General features: G+C 39.0%; 1 protein-coding gene across 1 annotated transcript in view; it reads right to left on the bottom strand.

The window, feature by feature from the left end:
- Positions 1-396: 396 nt before the first annotated feature.
- The window catches only part of cfap74 (cilia and flagella associated protein 74), a gene marked incomplete at its 3' end in the record, with an annotated part of 64,942 nt that continues 46,898 nt past the window's right edge, over positions 397-18,440 (bottom strand). The window contains exons 25-39 of the mRNA XM_083554340.1: positions 16,403-16,536; positions 15,940-16,216; positions 15,771-15,866; positions 15,508-15,653; positions 14,894-15,028; positions 12,102-12,214; positions 11,932-11,987; positions 11,509-11,628; positions 10,830-10,985; positions 9,082-9,211; positions 8,588-8,742; positions 3,120-3,258; positions 2,230-2,369; positions 1,925-2,059; positions 397-519 (exon numbers count right to left, since the gene is read on the bottom strand). Coding sequence (XP_083410466.1) covers positions 397-519; positions 1,925-2,059; positions 2,230-2,369; positions 3,120-3,258; positions 8,588-8,742; positions 9,082-9,211; positions 10,830-10,985; positions 11,509-11,628; positions 11,932-11,987; positions 12,102-12,214; positions 14,894-15,028; positions 15,508-15,653; positions 15,771-15,866; positions 15,940-16,216; positions 16,403-16,536 — 2,055 coding nt within the window. The remainder of the gene's footprint in view (positions 520-1,924; positions 2,060-2,229; positions 2,370-3,119; positions 3,259-8,587; positions 8,743-9,081; positions 9,212-10,829; positions 10,986-11,508; positions 11,629-11,931; positions 11,988-12,101; positions 12,215-14,893; positions 15,029-15,507; positions 15,654-15,770; positions 15,867-15,939; positions 16,217-16,402; positions 16,537-18,440) is intronic.

The raw sequence follows: 18,440 nt of genomic DNA on the forward strand, positions 1-18,440 counted from the left end.
AGTTTTATTTATATAAAAATAACCATAAATATCAATATCTGTGGGGAGTGGTGGCTCCAGCTGTTAAGGCGCTGGGTTGCCGATCGGAAGGTCTGGGGTTCAAGCCCCGGTATCGCCAAGCTGCCACTCTTGGGCCCTTGAGCAAGGCCCTTAACCCTCTATGCTCCGGGGGTCCCTTACTAGGGAAATATCAAGGTCCATGACGTGGGGCCGCCTTCCCATGGGCTCACCACCTGCAGGAGGGACCGTAAGGGACGGTGCTGTGAGGATTGGGCAGCAGTCGGAGGCGGGGGCCTGCTTAGACTGCTGCCCCCGCGACCCGAATTACGGATAAGCGGGAGAAAATGAATGAAAGGATGAATGAAAGGATGAATGAAAGGATGAATGAATGAATCATTATCTGTAGTCCTGTCCAGAATGCGCATGGCTGGATGTGTAGGCCAGAAGGGTGACATTGTACACTTCAGTTTCTTCTCCTCTCAGTATCAGTGAGGCACACACCTGTACCACCTTGTTGGGCTGGAACACACACAAGCACAATCAATAAATGACAATGTAAAAGACAAAGATTCTATTTTCTTTTAAAAAAGATTGTAATTTCATCCATTTTATGTCATACTATTGTCCCAGTGTCAACATATTATTACAACATCCACATTTTAATGATTTCTTATCATTTTTTTAGGTATCAGGTGAAATTCGTGAGCCAGTGGGAAAATTATTGCATCACATCATCTTTAGGTACTTTAAATCTTTATATTTTTGATCCAATAATTAATAGACTGTACGTTTATGGTTAACTGGCTGTAATGCATTTATTGTGTCTCAACTGCACTTATATTTATTAAAATATTCAAAAAAATATTAACGATTATTAGTTAGGGTTACCTAACGATTATAGGTACATTGTATTGTTGTATTCCTTGTGGGATTGAGATTATAAGTTTGATAACAGCATAGTCCATAAGGCTAACTTGTTTATTACTCTATCGATTGGCCTTTTCCAGAATTTTCCTCTGTTATTATGAATTTAATTTTGTAACTTGAACTCTATTTAAATGTATAAATTCATAAGCCTGTTCCTTAATGACTAGAAAAAATACTAGTACAGGCTTCAAATGAAATAAACACATCAATCTATTTTATTGCTTAGTCATCATAAGCTTCAATTGTGGAATTTTGGGTTATAAAAATCATGAGGGATGTAACAGAATACTAATACATTGTTCAGAATGAACAAATCTTACTCGTGTTTAATGAAATTGATGGTACAAAGAAAGAATTTGGGTACATCACTTCATCCTTTATATTTGCTTAGTCATAGTTGGTGGTCATAGTGGTCTAAATTGGAGTTTTATTTTGTTCATATCTTGTTACAAGAAAATCTCAGACAAATAAAAAATAAACAAACAAATCATAATAATTCTGTGCACCTCAAGTTGAGACCATTTATGAATTCAAGTGATGTAGCTGAACTTGAGGAATGCTCAGAGCGAGAATGTACCCAAAATGCTAACAGTGCTAGCGTTTCTGCCTGAGATGTTTTTCCTTGTTTTTCTAGGGGCATAGTGCAATGGTTCTGCCACCGAGGTGGTGGAATGAACTTCCCCTAGATGTCCGAAAAGCTGAGTCACTACCTATCTTCAAATAACGGCTGAAGCCCTACCGCTTACTGAAACACCTGAAACATAAACGTGTGCTATAATTTCACTCAACAGAGTTTTTAGTTGATCGCTAAGTTCGCAATCTAGTGAACCAGTGTTGATTTATTGATTGAAAGAGACCTCAAAGCCCTTTTGTACATCGCTCTAGATAAGGGTGTCAGCTAAATTTTTTAAATGTAAATGGTACACATTTCAAACTCTAAACAGATAAAGGTAGTGCCATCACTTTACACCCAAATGTGCATGTTAGCGCTTCGTACAGTGTGTCCAGCAGGTGGTGTCCAAGTGACTGTGATGGTGCGCCGGTGACCTGCATCCACACGTCCTTCGGTGGGTTCGACACTAAACCCCTGCTGCCGGAGAGCAGTTACGTTCTCCCAAAGAAACTCTCCATTCTACAAGTGGTAAGAGAACAGGAGGAGAAATGAGAAGAAAGTGGCGAGAAGAAGACAGGAAAAGCAAGTGAGCACAAAAGTGTAGGATAATTAATTTACCCGATATTTATTTGCTTTGACGACTTGAAATATGAGTGTCTATGTTTTGAGAGATACAGTATAAAGTGTACCTTCTTGTTGTGCAGTCGGGAGCTGGGAATGCAGCCCACCTCTATCTTTCCCACCGCGGCTGTCACCTGGCCCTCACACAACACACTCCTCAGAGTCAGCAACAAAGGTGTGGGTAGCCTCTTTCTCTCTTTGTGTGTGTCTGCCAACAAAGCCACATCAAAGAGACAGCAAATATTTGGAATAAGCTCAATTTTCTTTTCTAATGCTTTCCAGGTCAAACATGTTACACAAGCACACAACCCCAAGACTGATTCCTGCCAAACGCACAACGCTTATTTCCATCGGTGGACGATAACAAAGTAAATGTAAGTCGTAACTGTACTTAAGTAGCTTTTCGCGTATTTGTTTCTTTTCCATTTGGGACGCTTTTAACTACATTTCAAAGTCAAAAATTTTACTTTTTACTCAACTACGTTATGAGTGGATATAAAACCTAACTGGTCAATCACGCAGCAATCCACCAATCAGGGTAGAGTGATATCTAATTGTAATAGATATCAATCAGTGTTTGACTCATAAACTGAGATGATTAAGCGAGAGTCTTGTCAAAAATGATCATACAAAACATGATCAATCAAACACTTCTGTACTTTTACTTAAGTTTAAAAGGAGCACTTTTACTTTAACCGGAGTCACTTTTACTTTAACGCAACTACATGATTTGTGTACTTCGTCCATGACTGGTTAATTCTTATTAGTCATTTATTTCACACACTTATTTTTATATTATTAATAAGAAATAAGTGAAGCATTTATTTTACTGTACAAAAAATGTGTTCAGTTGTTCAGTATGAAATGACTACAGCTGCAATCATATCAAGAGATTAACTGTATATTATAAAGATAAAAATGGAATGTGGAATTATACAGTCCAGTTTACATTTTGTACCTGTGTGTTCTAATTCACCGGCTCTGTATATGTTTGGATGGATGAGTGATTCAGAGCACAGGTTTAATGGATCTCCACCACATACGAACATGTTGTGGCTGCTCACTGCACCCCGTAACTCCAGATCACACACTGTCTGCTGTTTCTCACACACACACACACACACACACACACACACACACACACACACACACACACACACACACACACACAAATGTTAAAATACATAAAACACTACAAATACAAATACAATACACATCAGCACTGACGCAAGGCAGCTATATAACAAAACACAAACACGTGTAAATTAAGAAAGAAAATATACACTACATACTTAACCAGAAATACACGTGTGTAAGGGTTCAACATGATGGGCCATGCTGTCATACAAAAATAATACCTGCCGATTCGAAGCGCTCCAGTTATCACAACAATAAACAGATGTACCTTAACCATCTTTCTCTCTCTGTCATGTTATCATGACAAAAAGCCACCAACATTTTTTGATTAGATTTTTTTATGTTATAGATCGCTAAATGATTTTTACAGTTTGTGAAAAAGGTTGTCACACATCTACCGAAAAGGGTTTTGTGGCGTAACCAAAAAAAAAAAAGATAAATCATATCAGATCTTTAAAACAAAAAACACAAAAAAACCTAAACGAATACATTTTAATAACATGGTTAAATAAATATGCACATCTTTCTATAACAGGGAATGCGTTTAGAATTAACCAGGCATATTTAAACTATGTTCAATAGTATTATCGTGCACCTGTCAATAAAATGATTTCGATTAACGTTTGTGTAGGTTTTCTTTGTAGAAAACTTTGTAGAATAACATTCGATGTACCATGAAACACCATTATCATCACTGATGGCCATCATCAACCAGTGGAGAAAATGGGGCACCACAGTGACATTACCAAGAACAGGACGTCCCTCCAAAATTGGCAAAAACGACAAAAAGTCAACTAATCAGCTAAGTTGGCCAGAGACTACTTTAACCTCCTAAGACCTGAGCTTCGGTTTGGCTTGCATTTTAGATTTCTTCCAGTTATTTGGGGTTAGGAAGAACCAATAATTATCTTCTTCTTCTTCTTTCGGCTGCTCCCATTAGGGGTCGCCACAGCGGATCATCCGTCTCCATACCACCCTGTCCTCTACATCTGCCTCTTTCACACCAACTACCTGCATGTCTTCCCTCACCACATCCATGAACCTCCTCCTTGGCCTTCCTCTTTTCCTCCTTCCTGGTGGCTCCATCCTCAGCATTCTTCTACCAATATAATTCATGTCCCTCCTTTGCACATGTCCAAACCATCTCAATCTCGCCTCCCTCACCTTGTCACCAAAACATCCTACATGCGCTGTCCCTCTAATAAACTCATTTCTAATCTTGTCCATCCTCGTCACTCCCAACGAAAACCTTAACATCTTCAGCTCTGCTACCTCCAGCTCTATCTCCTGTCTTTTACTCAATGCCACTGTCTCTAATCCATACAACATCGCAGGTCTCACCACAGTCCTATAAACTTTCCCTTTCATTCTTGCAGATACCCTACTATCACAAATCACTCCTGTCACTCTTCTCCACCCACTTCACCCTGCCTGCACTCTTTTCTTTACTTCTCTAACACACTCTCCATTACTTTGCAATGTTGACCCCAGGTACCTGAACTCCTCCACCTTTTCCAGCTCTTCTCCCTGCAACCGCATCACTCCACTGCCCTCCCTCTCATTCACACACATGTACTCTGTCTTACTCCTACTGACTCTCATTCCCCTTCTCTCCAACGCATATCTCCACCTCTCCAGGCTCTTCTCAACCTGCTCCCTACTCTCACCACAAATGACAATATCATCCGCAAACATCATAGTCCAGGGAGACTCCTGTCTGACCTCGTCCGTCAACCTGTCCATCACCACTGCAAACAGGAAAGGGCTCAGGGCCGATCCTTGATGCAGTCCAACCTTCACCCTGAACCAGTCTGTCGTACCTACTGCACACTTCACTGCCGTCACACTGTCCTCATACATGTCCTGCACCACCCTCACATACTTCTCTGACACACCTGACTTCCTCATACAATACCACAACTCCTCTCTTGGCACTCTGTCGTACGCTTTCTCTAAATCCACAAATACACAATGCAATTCCTTCTGTCCTTTTCTATACTTCTCCATCAACATCCTCAAAGCAAATAAGGCATCTGTGGTGCTCTTCCTCGGCATGAAACCATACTGTTGCTCACAGATGGGCACCTCTTCTCTCAGCCTGGCTTCCACTACTCTTTCCCATAACTTCATGGTGTGACTGATCAACTTAATTCCCCTGTAGTTACTGCAAGACTGCACATCTCCTTTATGCTTGAAGATCGGTACCAGCACACTTCTTCTCCATTCCTCAGGCATCTTCTCACCTTCCAAAATCCTGTTAAACAACCTGGTCAAAAACTCCACTGCCATCTCTCCTAAACATCTCCACGCTTCTACCGGTATGTCATCTGGTTCAACCGACTTTCCACTCTTCATCCTCTTAATCGCTGCTCTCACTTCCTCCTTACTAATCCTATCTACATCCTGCTTCACCAACTCCACATCGTCCAACCTTCTCTCTCTCTGATTTCCCTCATTCATCAGCTGCTCAGAATACTCCCTCCACCTTCTCAACACACTCTCCTCACTAGTCAAGACATTTCCCTCTCCATCCTTTACTGCTTCAACTTGCAGTACATCCTTTCCAGCTTGGTCCCTCTGCCTGGCCAATCGGTATAAATCCTTTTCTCCTTCCTTAGTGTCCAACCTCTCATACAGCTCCTCATATGCTTTTTCCTTGGCTTTCGCCACATCCCTCTTTACCTGCTGCCGCATCTCCTTGTACTCCTGCCTACTTTTCTCATCACTCTGTCTATCCCACTTTTGTTTTGCCAACCTCTTTCTCCTTATGCTCTCCTGCACTTCCTCATTCCACCACCACGTCTCCTTGTCTTGCTTTCTATTTCCAGATGTCACACCAAGTACTTTTCTAGCTGCCTCCCTCATCACTCCTGCAGTAGTTGCCCAATCATCCAACACCTCTTCAACACCACCGAGCCTCTGTCTGACCTCTTCCCTGAACCTCACACTAGACTCTTCCTCCTTAAGTTTCCACCATCTTATTCTTCTTTCAGTCCTCACTCTCCTCCTCTTCTTCTTCGCCTCCAAAACCATCCTACAGACCACCATCCGATGCTGTCTAGCTACACTGTCCCCTGCCAACACCTTACAGTCTCCAATCTCCTTCAGGTTGCATCTCCTGCATAGCACATAGTCCACCTGTGTGCACCTTCCTCCACTCTTATACGTCACCCTATGATCCTCCTTCTTCTTTAAATAAGTGTTCACCACTGCCATTTCCATCCTTTTAGCAAAATCTACCACCATTTGCCCTTCCACATTCCTCTCCTTAAAACCATACCTACCCATCACCTCCTCATCACCTCTGTTCCCTTCACCTACATGCCCATTTAAGTCTGCCCCAATCACCAATCGTTCTTTCCTAGGTACACCATCTACCACTTCATCTAATTCACTCCAGGATTTTTCCTTCTCCTCCATCTCACAGCCAACTTGGGGAGCATAGGCACTGATGACATTTATCATCATCCCTTCAACTTCCACCTTCACGATCATCACCCTATCAGAAACTCTCTTCACCTCCTCTACACTCTTACTGTACTCTTCCTTCAGAATCACCCCTACACCATTTCTCTTTCCATCCACACCATGATAAAACAGTTTAAACCCACCTCCAATGTTCCTGGCCTTACTCCCTTTCCACTTGGTCTCCTGAAAACACAACAGATCTACCTTTCTCCTCTCCATCATATCAGCTACCTCTCTCCCTTTACCCGTCATAGTACCAACATTTAAAGTACCAACCCGAACCTCCACTCTCCTACACTGCTCCTTTCCCTGCCGTCTCCGTAGACGTCTTTCTCCTCTCCTTCTCCTCCTTCGGCCAACAGTAGCCCAATTTCCACCGGTACCCTGTCGGCTAACGATACCTGTGGCGGTCGTTGTTAACCCGGGCCTCGACCGATCCGGTATGAAATTCTCAATTCTCATTGGCACATGTTTTACGCTGGATGCCCTTCCTAACGCAACCCTCCCTATTTACCTGGGCTTGGGACCGGCACTAAGAGTGCACTGGCTTGTGCATCCATAATGGCTGGGTTAAGAACCAAAAATTATAATAACAATATATTTTCTTTGAACATGAAGCTCTTCTTGAAAAAAAATGATGTCACTTATGTGGACACTTGGTCTGTATCTACAGAAAACAATAAAGACACCATTGTGCACAATGTCCACGTATGTGGACACCCAGGTTGTAGGAGGTTAAAGGAGCTGCAGGAATCTAGCTGCAAGTACTGTTTACTCTGTGTGTGTGACAACAATCTCTCATATTCATCATGTCTAGGAAGCCCTTTCACACTAAAAACCCTAAAACATCCAAATCTGCTGACATTTTGCTAAAATCACATGCCAATTATTGTTAATGAATGATGAGACTTTTGGAACTCTAAAAGATATATTTCATGCAATAACAAGACTTATTACTCATCATATCCATGAGGAAGCATAGTGATGGCAAGATCATGCTATTGTACTTCTTTTGTTCAGCTGAAATTAGGACTCGAGTCAAGATAGAGGCTCCAAATACCAATCTATTTTTACCACAAAACCTGCAGGCCCCTGATAGCTAAAAATCAAGGAACTTCCAGCATCCAGCATGATCAAAACCCAAAGCACCGACAAATCTCTACAAAGAAATAGCTTCAGAAGGAGTATTTTTCAATGGCCCAGTCAGAGTCTGAATATAAAACCTAATTGAAAAACCCATGAGATGTCTTGAGGGCTTTGCACGTGAGCTCTCCTCACAGTTTGATCTATTTTGAGTATATTTGCAGGTAAGAGAAGAAAAAGATTGACGAATCCAGATGTACTAACGTAGACCCCAAAAAACATTAAAGATGTATTACAAATGAAAGACACTTAAAAAAAAATAGGGTGTGCACAATTATGCAACAAATTTCTTGAGGAAAAATGCTTTTTGATTTTTTTTTACACAATTTTGTTTCTATAATACCTTAATTGCAGTAAAAGATCTGACATGCTTTCTCTTGGCTATATTATTTAGATGATAAAAACCGGCAAACAATCTTTACATACATGTTCCTGTATGGGCCAAAAGTCTGAGTTTGTTATCGAAATGCTGTAAGGATGATATATTTCCATTTTCTTTTTCTAACATTTTTAAACAATGAGAACGAATAAGGTGTATATTGTAATTAGCATGTGTGCTTGCTTTTTGACTAAGACTAGCTCTTATTACGTCAGACTTATTTTCAATGTGTCATTTTTTGAGATATTTAAATATATTTCAATTTGTGAAAGGTGATAAACTGATTAAAGCTCTCGTACATGGTTCATAAGTTGTACTTGTAGCGCATCTCGGTAATGTAGCCCCTCATGATCAGGCTTGAACGTTACAGTGATATCCTGAGTTTCGCCGGGGGCAATAGTGCCCTCTGTCGGTGACACAACGAACACACTCTGACCGCTGTAATTCTGAGTGCCTGGGAGGAACAACAAAAACAACAGCAAAATGTGTTTAAAAGCTACAGAAAAGTAAAGCTGGTCACAAGCTGTACTTAATACTAAACTGCTTTTAGCAGGAACTTTGTTTTTAGAGCAGGACTTAGATCTACCTGAGAGCATCAGCTATCCTAATGACCTGAGTGGCATATTATGCTATAGTATATCATGTCATTATACTTTAATAGCTGACTAATGCACACAAATAAGATAATGATTAATGTAGCAACTCAGATGGCTTGCTCCGAACGGCCCACTTTGCTATTTCCATCCTGCCCTAAATGTGCAGAGTGTAAGAGTATCTGTCTCTGTGCACTTACCTACAGTTGAGCATTGTGTGGAATACTTGGAAAGGAAAGCTGGAAGCAAGCGTGTATCCTTGTGTTTGGAGAGCCTCAGGCTGTCTAACAACACTCTGAACTGCAGATGCAGAACACAAGAGTTCTGGAACTATGCATAAAAAAAAAAAAAAAGACGAGAAAAGAAAAAGAAAAAAAAAAAAAACAAGAGCATAATACACATTAGCATTGACTTAAATTCTGAAAGCTAAAATGCAATTATCAATTTGACAGCCGGGTAACAATACCAATAATTTATTGATTACAAATACAATAACTATTACTAGTCCTTAATATGATAAAAGTGTGTGTGTGTGTGTGTGTGTGTGTGTGTGTGTGTGTGTGTGTGTGTGTGTGTGTACGTATATTAACTTCAGCAATAAATATACATATTAAGTAAACTAATAAGTAAAATGAAATGTGTAGCAGCAATGACACAGATGGCAGAAAAGCCAATACTATGATAGTTATACAATTTATTGCACATGTAACAATTATTACGATTATGATAATTATTATTGTTGTTGTTGTTATTATTGCACTGAAATGAATGCACATAATTGCTAAAACTATTACCATTACATAAGTTTGGCATGAAAATCTATAACTATAACTATATCTAGTATATTGTCTATATCTATATCATGGACCAGCTGTTTAAATCTTTAACACATAGATATTCTGTAAAATCCTGTGGTTCTATTTGAACAAGTATCTAAAATCTTTATATCAAAAGCATAGAGCTCTAATGGAAATGCTTTTGTTCTGCAATTTTCATTACAAATTATATTATTCAATTCAAAAGTTCTGTAAAATATATACATGAATTCCATATTTGTAATGTTTTTGTAGTGTCGCCTTCTGAGCATCATCTGAGCATCTACTATATGAAAAAGTATTGGAACACCTGTCTTTTCTAGCCATATGTGGTTCAGAGTTGGAGGCACACAATTTTATAGGATGTCTTTGGATGCATTAAATTTGGAGATCTGCTATAGAGCTCTGAATTCAACTGTATTAAACACCTGGAACACTGACTGGACCCCAGGCCTCCTCACCCTACATCAGTACCTGACTATCAAAGCCCCTGTGGCTGAATGATCACAAATCTCCACAAGCACACTCCAAAATCTTGTTATTACAACAGTAAATGGAAGACATGTAATGGGATTCCTTAAAAAGCACATCATCTTATGATGAGGTTCAGCAAACAGATTTTCACTGTAATCTCTTTTGGGCACCACTGTAAGTTCTTATCAGAGTGATAAAGAAAATGTACGTGTATAATTTACTTGTAGAAAAAAAACCCATTTTGCACAGAAAATAAACCCAAACACATCTGGAAACATCCTTAGTATTGAAGTCAGTAAGGTATCACCTACTAAAACTGTGCAGAAGAAAGGCCTAGAAAACAATCCTGCTATGAAATCTCTATGGACAGTAAATTCAATGGACATGGACCTACATGGCCTACTAAAACAGACACTTCATCAATAGCATTTCATAACCAATTATCATTTATTATCATTATTTATTATATTAGAATGAAAAACACAGATATATACGCACAGTCAATATCTGGTTTGAAATAAATAAAAAAATTATTACCACCAAACAATACACAAAAATAACAGAATATGACATCAGGCTATGCATTTATTTTGATGCTCACTGTGGTTAAAAAGTGAACAGCGGCAGTAAGACTACATAAATAATTTCTTAGATCTTACCGTAACCACTTGGCTAGTGCTCTGTTTCTCCAACACATATCCAAAGTCCAGGATTCGTCCCTTGTGTGTGCAGGTGACCAGAGGCACGATTCCTTCTCCATACAGCGTGAACTCCAGAGTCATCTGACTGCAGCTCACGTCCAGGATTTCACGATACTGAGCCAGAAAAAACAAACAAAAAAAAAAACAATCGCATAAGTATATTCATAATGTTTTTCAACATGGTTTGTAATTTCCATGATGACAGACTTCAACTTTAAATGAGGAGCTGTTTTATTTCTAATCTACAGACTTAAACAAGTATAAATAATGTCAACTAAAATTTTTCTGCAATTTTAATAAACCAAGAAATGTCATTTGACAGTATAATAGCTTGTAGCTTCATATTTACATCATGATCACAAGATCATTCATGTATAAACATAATCACAAATCTAGGATGTTAAACTAACCTAAAAGCACAAGGTTGAATTATTTCTTAATATAAAATCTTGAGAAATCTAATTAACGGTAAGTTGGAGTGTATACCTTTAATGCTTTGTAAAAGTGTTACTAAAACACTGGTATAAGATTCAGCTTCGATTGGACTACATTTATTACCATATCTACTGTACTGTAGCTCTTTATGTGAGGGCTTTATGTGAGGCCTTCCACACCACTAGAGGTCAGTGCTGTTTACCTTTTTACCCAAAGCTGGCGTAAAAGCCAGCAGGAGTGTGTGCGTCCCTCCAGGCTTGACTCCTCTCATTGCGTTCAACAGGGCAAATGGCCCATTTATGTCCAGCAGTGAAGATTTCAGCTACATTTCATGTTAAGAAAAACATCTTATAGTGGCATACAGGTCAAGCTAGTCATCTGGCAGGTTGCGATTTCTATTATTTTATTTGAAAACCCACAATCATGGATTTTCAATTTTCTTTTTACAACATGACCTCTTGTGTTTAATTCTTAATAGATTTTTTTTTAAAGTGAATATCGGTAAAGTGATACTACTAAGAACAAATAAAGTTGAAATCAATAGAAGCTATAATAATAAGAGGAAGAAGAAGAAGAAGAAGGAATGGAAGAACAAGTTGTTTTGAAGTCTGCTTCAGAAGGATACCATCACAAATTCTGAACAAATGTTCTGGACTGTCACCTTTTTCAAAACCTTCTGTCCTAAAACAAAGAACACAATAAAAAAAATAAATAAAATCGTATCCCTTTCAATCACCTGAATCAAAGCAACAGCAATATAAAGCTGACATTTCTACATAGGCAGCACTATCTTACCTATTGCCACCTGGTTGAAGTTAATGGTGGTTTCCCCATGATGCTCAGAGATGACCATCAGCATGGGTCGCACCGCTGGGCAATGCAGCTCCAGGTACAGCGTGTTATATGGGCTGTAATAATGGGTTCATTTTTATTAATCCAGCACTGACCTCAAGCGTACTGACACAAGAACAAATGAAAGTAATTCTTTACTAGTCAGCTCTATTCACTATAGAGAAGATTTTTGTGGCAAAATATGAGTATGAATGCTTTCAGTCATTCAGCTCAATTTAAAATGTCTATTAAGGGTTTCATCACGCCCACTGAGAGAACAGATTTTTTGCCAAACAGCCAAATGGGCTTCCATATCTTTGGAAGAACCACAATGTCTTCCTGGACTAAAAATGTTAAAAGAATTTCAGAATATTTTTTATTTTAAAATGTATTTGATCAGAAATGATGGTCTTTTTGACATTGCTGCAGTAGACAATGCATACATCAGTTACATTCATTTTCTGATTTACTTCAACAAAATGTGATTCTGTTCAACTTTATATGTGTAAGTGTTGAGAGATCTTTGAGAGATTTAGCTTAGGCCAGCTTTTTTTAGCTTCAAAATAGTGTAGCAATATAGATTTACTGTTCTCTATGGATAACTCAACATACAGTCATTATTATCAAAATAGCTGGCATCAAAAGTGAGTACACCCTAAATGATAATAGCCATAGTAACCATGCAAAGCCACGTCCTATTCATTATGTTCATGTTTTTGCTTCACAGGTGTATCTTGTGTTAGAGCAGTTAAAGTTTGGTGCTTGGAGTACAATTTTCTCATAGTGACCACTGGATGTTTAACATGGCACGTCATGGAACATCAGGAAAACTCTCTATAGATTTGAAAATCAGAATTTTTGCTCTCCACAAAAATGGCCAAGACTATAAGAATATTGGTAACACCCTGCAACTGAGTTACAGTACAGTGGCCAGGGTCATACAGAGGTTTTCCAAGACGGGTTCCACTCAGAACAGTCCATCAAAGAAGTCGAGTCCTTGTGGCTGTCTTAAAAAACTGATGCATAAATGCTGCCATCATTGCTTTAGAGACTGCAGAAGCGGAAGGTCCGCTTGTCAGTGCTCAGACCATATGCCACACACTTCAAAAAGTCGGTTTGCATGGCCGTCGTCCCAGAAAGAAGTCTCTTCTAAAGCTGGCTCACAAGAAAGCTGAACCTTTTTGGCTCAAATGGTGTCCGCCCTGGTAAATGTGTCGACGCCCTGGTAAGGAGTACCAAGAAAACTGTGTCTTGCCTACAGTCGAGCATGGTGGTGGTAGCATCATGTTCTGGGGCTGCATTAATGCTGCTGGTACTGGGGAGCTGCGGTTCATTGAGGGAAACATTTGTTCCAAAACGTACTGTGACTGTCTGAAGCAGAACACGATGCCCTCCCTTCAGAAACTGGTCAGAACGGCAGTTTTTCAACATAATAACGACCACAAACACACCACCAAGATGACAACTGCCTTGCTGAGGGAGCTGAAGGCGATGGAGTGGAGAATCTGACTGAATCAGAACAACCTAGAGCTAAACACTTTCAAAACTGTGGAGATAATAGTGGACTTTGGGAAACACCCCTCAACACTACTTTCCCTCACAATATCTGACAGCCCTGTGTCATCTATGGAGACCTTCTAGGGAACTACCAAGACCTGAAATGGGAGTCCAACATAAAGTCCCAGCAGAGGATCTACTCTTTATGCCAATTAAGGAAGTATAGTCTGCCGTAGATACAGTTCTACACTGCTGTCATTGAATCAGTCCTGTGCACATCTATGAAGATCTATGAACATCTTGGAGCAGCAACATAACAGGAAAGGAACAGACTGCAGCAAACACTAAAACAGCAGACAAAACTCATTGGTGCTCCCCTGCCCACTCTACAGGACTTGTACTATACAAGAACAAGGAAGCAGGTAGGAAAAATCACTACTGACCCTTTGCACCCTGGACACAACCTCTTTCAACTCCTCCCTTCTGGCAAATGCTACAGAACTTTGTTTACCAAAACTGCCATGCACAGGAACAGTTCCTTTACTCAGGCAATCGCCCTCATTAACAACTGACCCTAATTATATGCCTTGCTTCATATCTATAAGCACTGCATTAGAAGAACAGTCAGTCATCACTTCATCCATATATGTAACACACACTATTACTGCTGTATATTGTACAAAAGTCCTAAAGTAACCTTTTTTATCTTATGTACATTGTGTCCTAATTTAATCTGTATTGTCTATATTGTCTTGTATCATCTAAGCTAAATGAAGTGTTATTTATGTCTGTACTTTTGAGAGTCACCAACAGCTGGAACCAAATTCCTTGTGCGTGTCAACACACTTGGTCAATAAACCTGATTCTGATTCCAAACTTAGTCTTGGAAAAAAGAAAATCACACAAATAAAGAAATTGATGGAATCTGTGAATGAGGCAAATGAGGCTTTTGGAGGTTTTGTGGATTTGAACATGCACTCGCTAGCATCAGGCGACTTGTGCCATTGCTGATCGAGATGTGCCTCCTGAGAGCTGTAATGACGATCTGACTGACTGCTATAAAGCTGTTTTTGGTTCTCTCATATCTACGACTGAAAACTTGTTTATTTTGCCGCGAGAAAAAGCCAGTCTGCGAATGTGTCCGCTCAAAAAGGAGTTCCATCATTTGTCTGAGCTCCAACATACGTCATGAGAAAACTTTTTCACTAACCGTGTATGCTGTTTAAATAGAATGCAATGTGTAAGCAATTTCATTTCACCTGTAGAGGGATTGCTTTGTCTCCTTCTGGTGTGTACCATCTCCATCGGACACAAAGCACGGGATGACGTAACGGTTACATCTCTTTTTAAAAGTGTGGAGTAGAGAGGCTTTCGCAGCAACATACTCGGCAGAGCTAGAGAATTAAAGTGTGTATTAGCCATTACACCTAAAAAGCACATTTTCATTAAGAATCTGATCTGAGGATATTTATGGCCCAGATGTTCAAACGTACATGGACACCTGACCATTACACCCCTATGTGGGCTTTTCTTAAATCACAACTGTATAGGATCTGGTTGTATGCTGTTTGTGTAGTGTATGCAGAATTATAATGTTCCTTCACTTGATCTATAGGGCCCCAAGCATGACAATGTGCCTGTGCACAAAAAACATGGTTTGCAAAGTTTGGTGTAAAACATTTCAACTGAATTCTTAAGATCTGATGTCAGCCCCACTGACATGCACTGCAGCATCAGTGTTTAGCATTCTTTTCTCTTTTCTCGCAAAATAATAGCAAGTTGGAGAATATTTTTTCGAATGTTCCAAGAGCACATATGGCTGTGACGCTCAGGCATCCAGAAACGTGTATGTCTTATAACACTTAACACTAACTCCTTCTGTATGTCTGCTTGGTTCAGGGCTTGCAAAAGACTTTCGCTTTTGCGAGTCAGAGACACTTTGCTGGTCTTTTCCTTCAACTTGCTTGAGCTTCGAATTAGGGGAGACTTCTTCCCTTTCTTCGATTCCTCCTTTTTGTTCTGAAAGCATCAAAAAAGAAAAACATGCTGTTCCTTCAGTATCTAGATTAGAAAGTAAACAAATACAAACAGGTAACCAGTGTATCCTGATAGTTCATAATCATTATGTAGAAACACCTGTAGCTCGTCTTGCTGCGACAGCATCTGAATGGCCTCTGCCTTGATGTCGTCATCACACAGCAATGGGCTGAAGGTAACTTGGACCAGACATCTCTATGGACAATAAAGTAGCATTAAGCTGCTAAGGTTTAAAACTTGACAGAAGATTAAATAGCAAAATCATTACCTGTCCAGGCAGAACACATCCTGTAGTCGGGGCCACTGTAATTTCAGAGTTTTCTGGAGGAGTGAATGAGAAGAACCTGGCACCCACACGAGAGACCGTTCCTTTGCCAATGCGTGGCATGGGGCGTGTAAAGTCATTGAGGCTGGTGTGAGAGTTCAGCACATGCAGCACTGCTGTGGACCGATCTCCCACTGCCGTGGCTCCAAACTGCACCAGTGAATTAGAAAGTTCCAGCACAGGGCGCACACCAATCCCACGGCACGATAACCGAAACTGTCTAAGTGGAAAACAGAAAGGATTTTCATCTTCACTGACATAATAACTAACATATTTTTACAATATTATCCTAATTAAATTGTTATACTATTATTATTATTATTATTATTATAATTATTATTATTGACTAGAATTAAACATCTGAAGGAAAAAACCTTCCTAACTGGAATGACCAGATGTGCAGTACCTGTTAATTCCTGACTTGCAGGTGAGTTGAAAATTGTATTCGTCTGCTTTTGAAGGACTAAAGATCAGATCAATTTCCAGCGTCTGTAGCGGTAGCAGGGTGCCAAAACCATCATTAGGCTGGACATCAATGAACTACACAAAAGAAATCAGCAGAGCAGAATATCGGAGATGCATGTCATGAATTTGTCATTTACACACTGTCTTGTTATTGTTTGAATCTTGTATCAGTTTTAATAAATAAATAAAATACAGATTTCAATATGTTATGCAATAGATAGAAACTCATGTGAATAGAATTATGCGGTTAAAATACAATAAAAAAATGCCCTGATCATTAAGTTCATTGTTAAAAATTACAATTATAGTTTCTGCTGTCTGTTTTCTCTGTCATATATTAAAGGGAAAAATAAATAACAATAATTTTTGTCTATATCCTAATCATATTAATACTCAACTATGTTTAGAAAATATACTGTATTTTGTGTCATTTTTGATCTCTGGTATTTGTTTCATTAGTCAATTCTGTCACTATCTGGTTCAATTGTAGTACTTGAGTTGTTTGTCTTTATTTCTATAAGTAGGTGTGATAGATGTAATTAGACTTTAAGGTGACACAGCTTTATACACATGATATACAGCGACATTAATAGTGTACTACTGCAGAACTGCTTTATAAGGTCAGGAAAAATACTACTTGGCATCGCATTTGTATGACGTGATATACCGTTTTACCCCCGTCCTTTAAACCCTTTCTGAAGCTTCCAATTTAGTGGCAGATGGATTCTTCCTTTTAGTAACCCCCACTACGCAGGGTGCCAGCTCACTGGTCACAGTGGAAATTTTTATGCTGAAGTGGTCTGTTTCTGAAAAAAGCTCATGGGCACGTGCCATATCGGCAGCATTTGATGTCGTAAAAGGAGTGGATTCAACGGCTTTTTGGCGGCCATTTTGTCTTGCCGTGATGACTCATGTTTACTTTTTTACAAGCATTTCTGTTACCAAAATATATGTCATCGGAGCACCATGCAGCTTGCAACACGCCAAAAATACATATTTCGTAACAGATGCCTCACTTCGTCACACTCCACAAAGCACAGAAATCTCATACACAATCTACATATACAGTCATCAACTTCTGTCAACTTTAGTTGACGAGGACAAAAAAAAAACCCATCAATGTGTAGTTCAATGTGTGGTCACTGTTTTTTCCAAAAAAGTAAACCAACATTCAGAAAGCAGGTGGGGAAAACTACACCTTATAATTTAATAAAATACAGAACCACCTTTAGCCGCAATAACTTTAATTGAACATTTTTCGTTAAGAGTTTGTCAGTCTCACATTATTTTAGAGAAATTCTAGCCTACTCTTCTCTACTCTTCTTTACAACCTTGCTTCTATTCAATGATGTTCAAAGTTGTTCACTTGTAAGCTCTCTTGATATCCCAACACAGATTCTCATTTGGGTTGAGGTCTGAATTTTGACCTGGCCAATATTAGATGTGTCCTAAAAGTAGAATGTATGCTAGACAACATGGATAAGCAAAATAGCCAGGACACAAGCTATTTTATATATACAAGCTATCTTATAGTCTGGAAAATACGGTGTATGTATATATATATATATATATATATATATATATATATATATATATATATATATATATATATATATTACAAATTTGATTTGTTCATTTCAGTCAACTGAAAGAGGATTTTTCCACTGTGCTCTCCAGAGAAAAAAAAATGTGGAGACTGTTTAAAGGATAAGCTGACCAAGCATGCCACTGCTACAATTACAATAGAATACAGTTTTTGATTTTAGCCATAAATTAAAAAACAATTATTGGATTTAGAGCAATATCTCAAATTACAACACTGTCACCTCCATTCTCCTACTTGTGAATAAAAACAATTAATTAATAAGTACCTTCATACTTAATTAACATACATTGATCTACCTTTTTATTAAATATTTTAAAAGTGTGTAAAAAAATCATTTTCTCTATAATGGGGTTTTTGGATTTATAGCATTTTT

This window comes from Silurus aristotelis (assembly GCF_946808225.1).
Source record: "Silurus aristotelis genome assembly, chromosome: 11".
Taxonomy (NCBI): Eukaryota; Metazoa; Chordata; class Actinopteri; order Siluriformes; family Siluridae; genus Silurus; species Silurus aristotelis.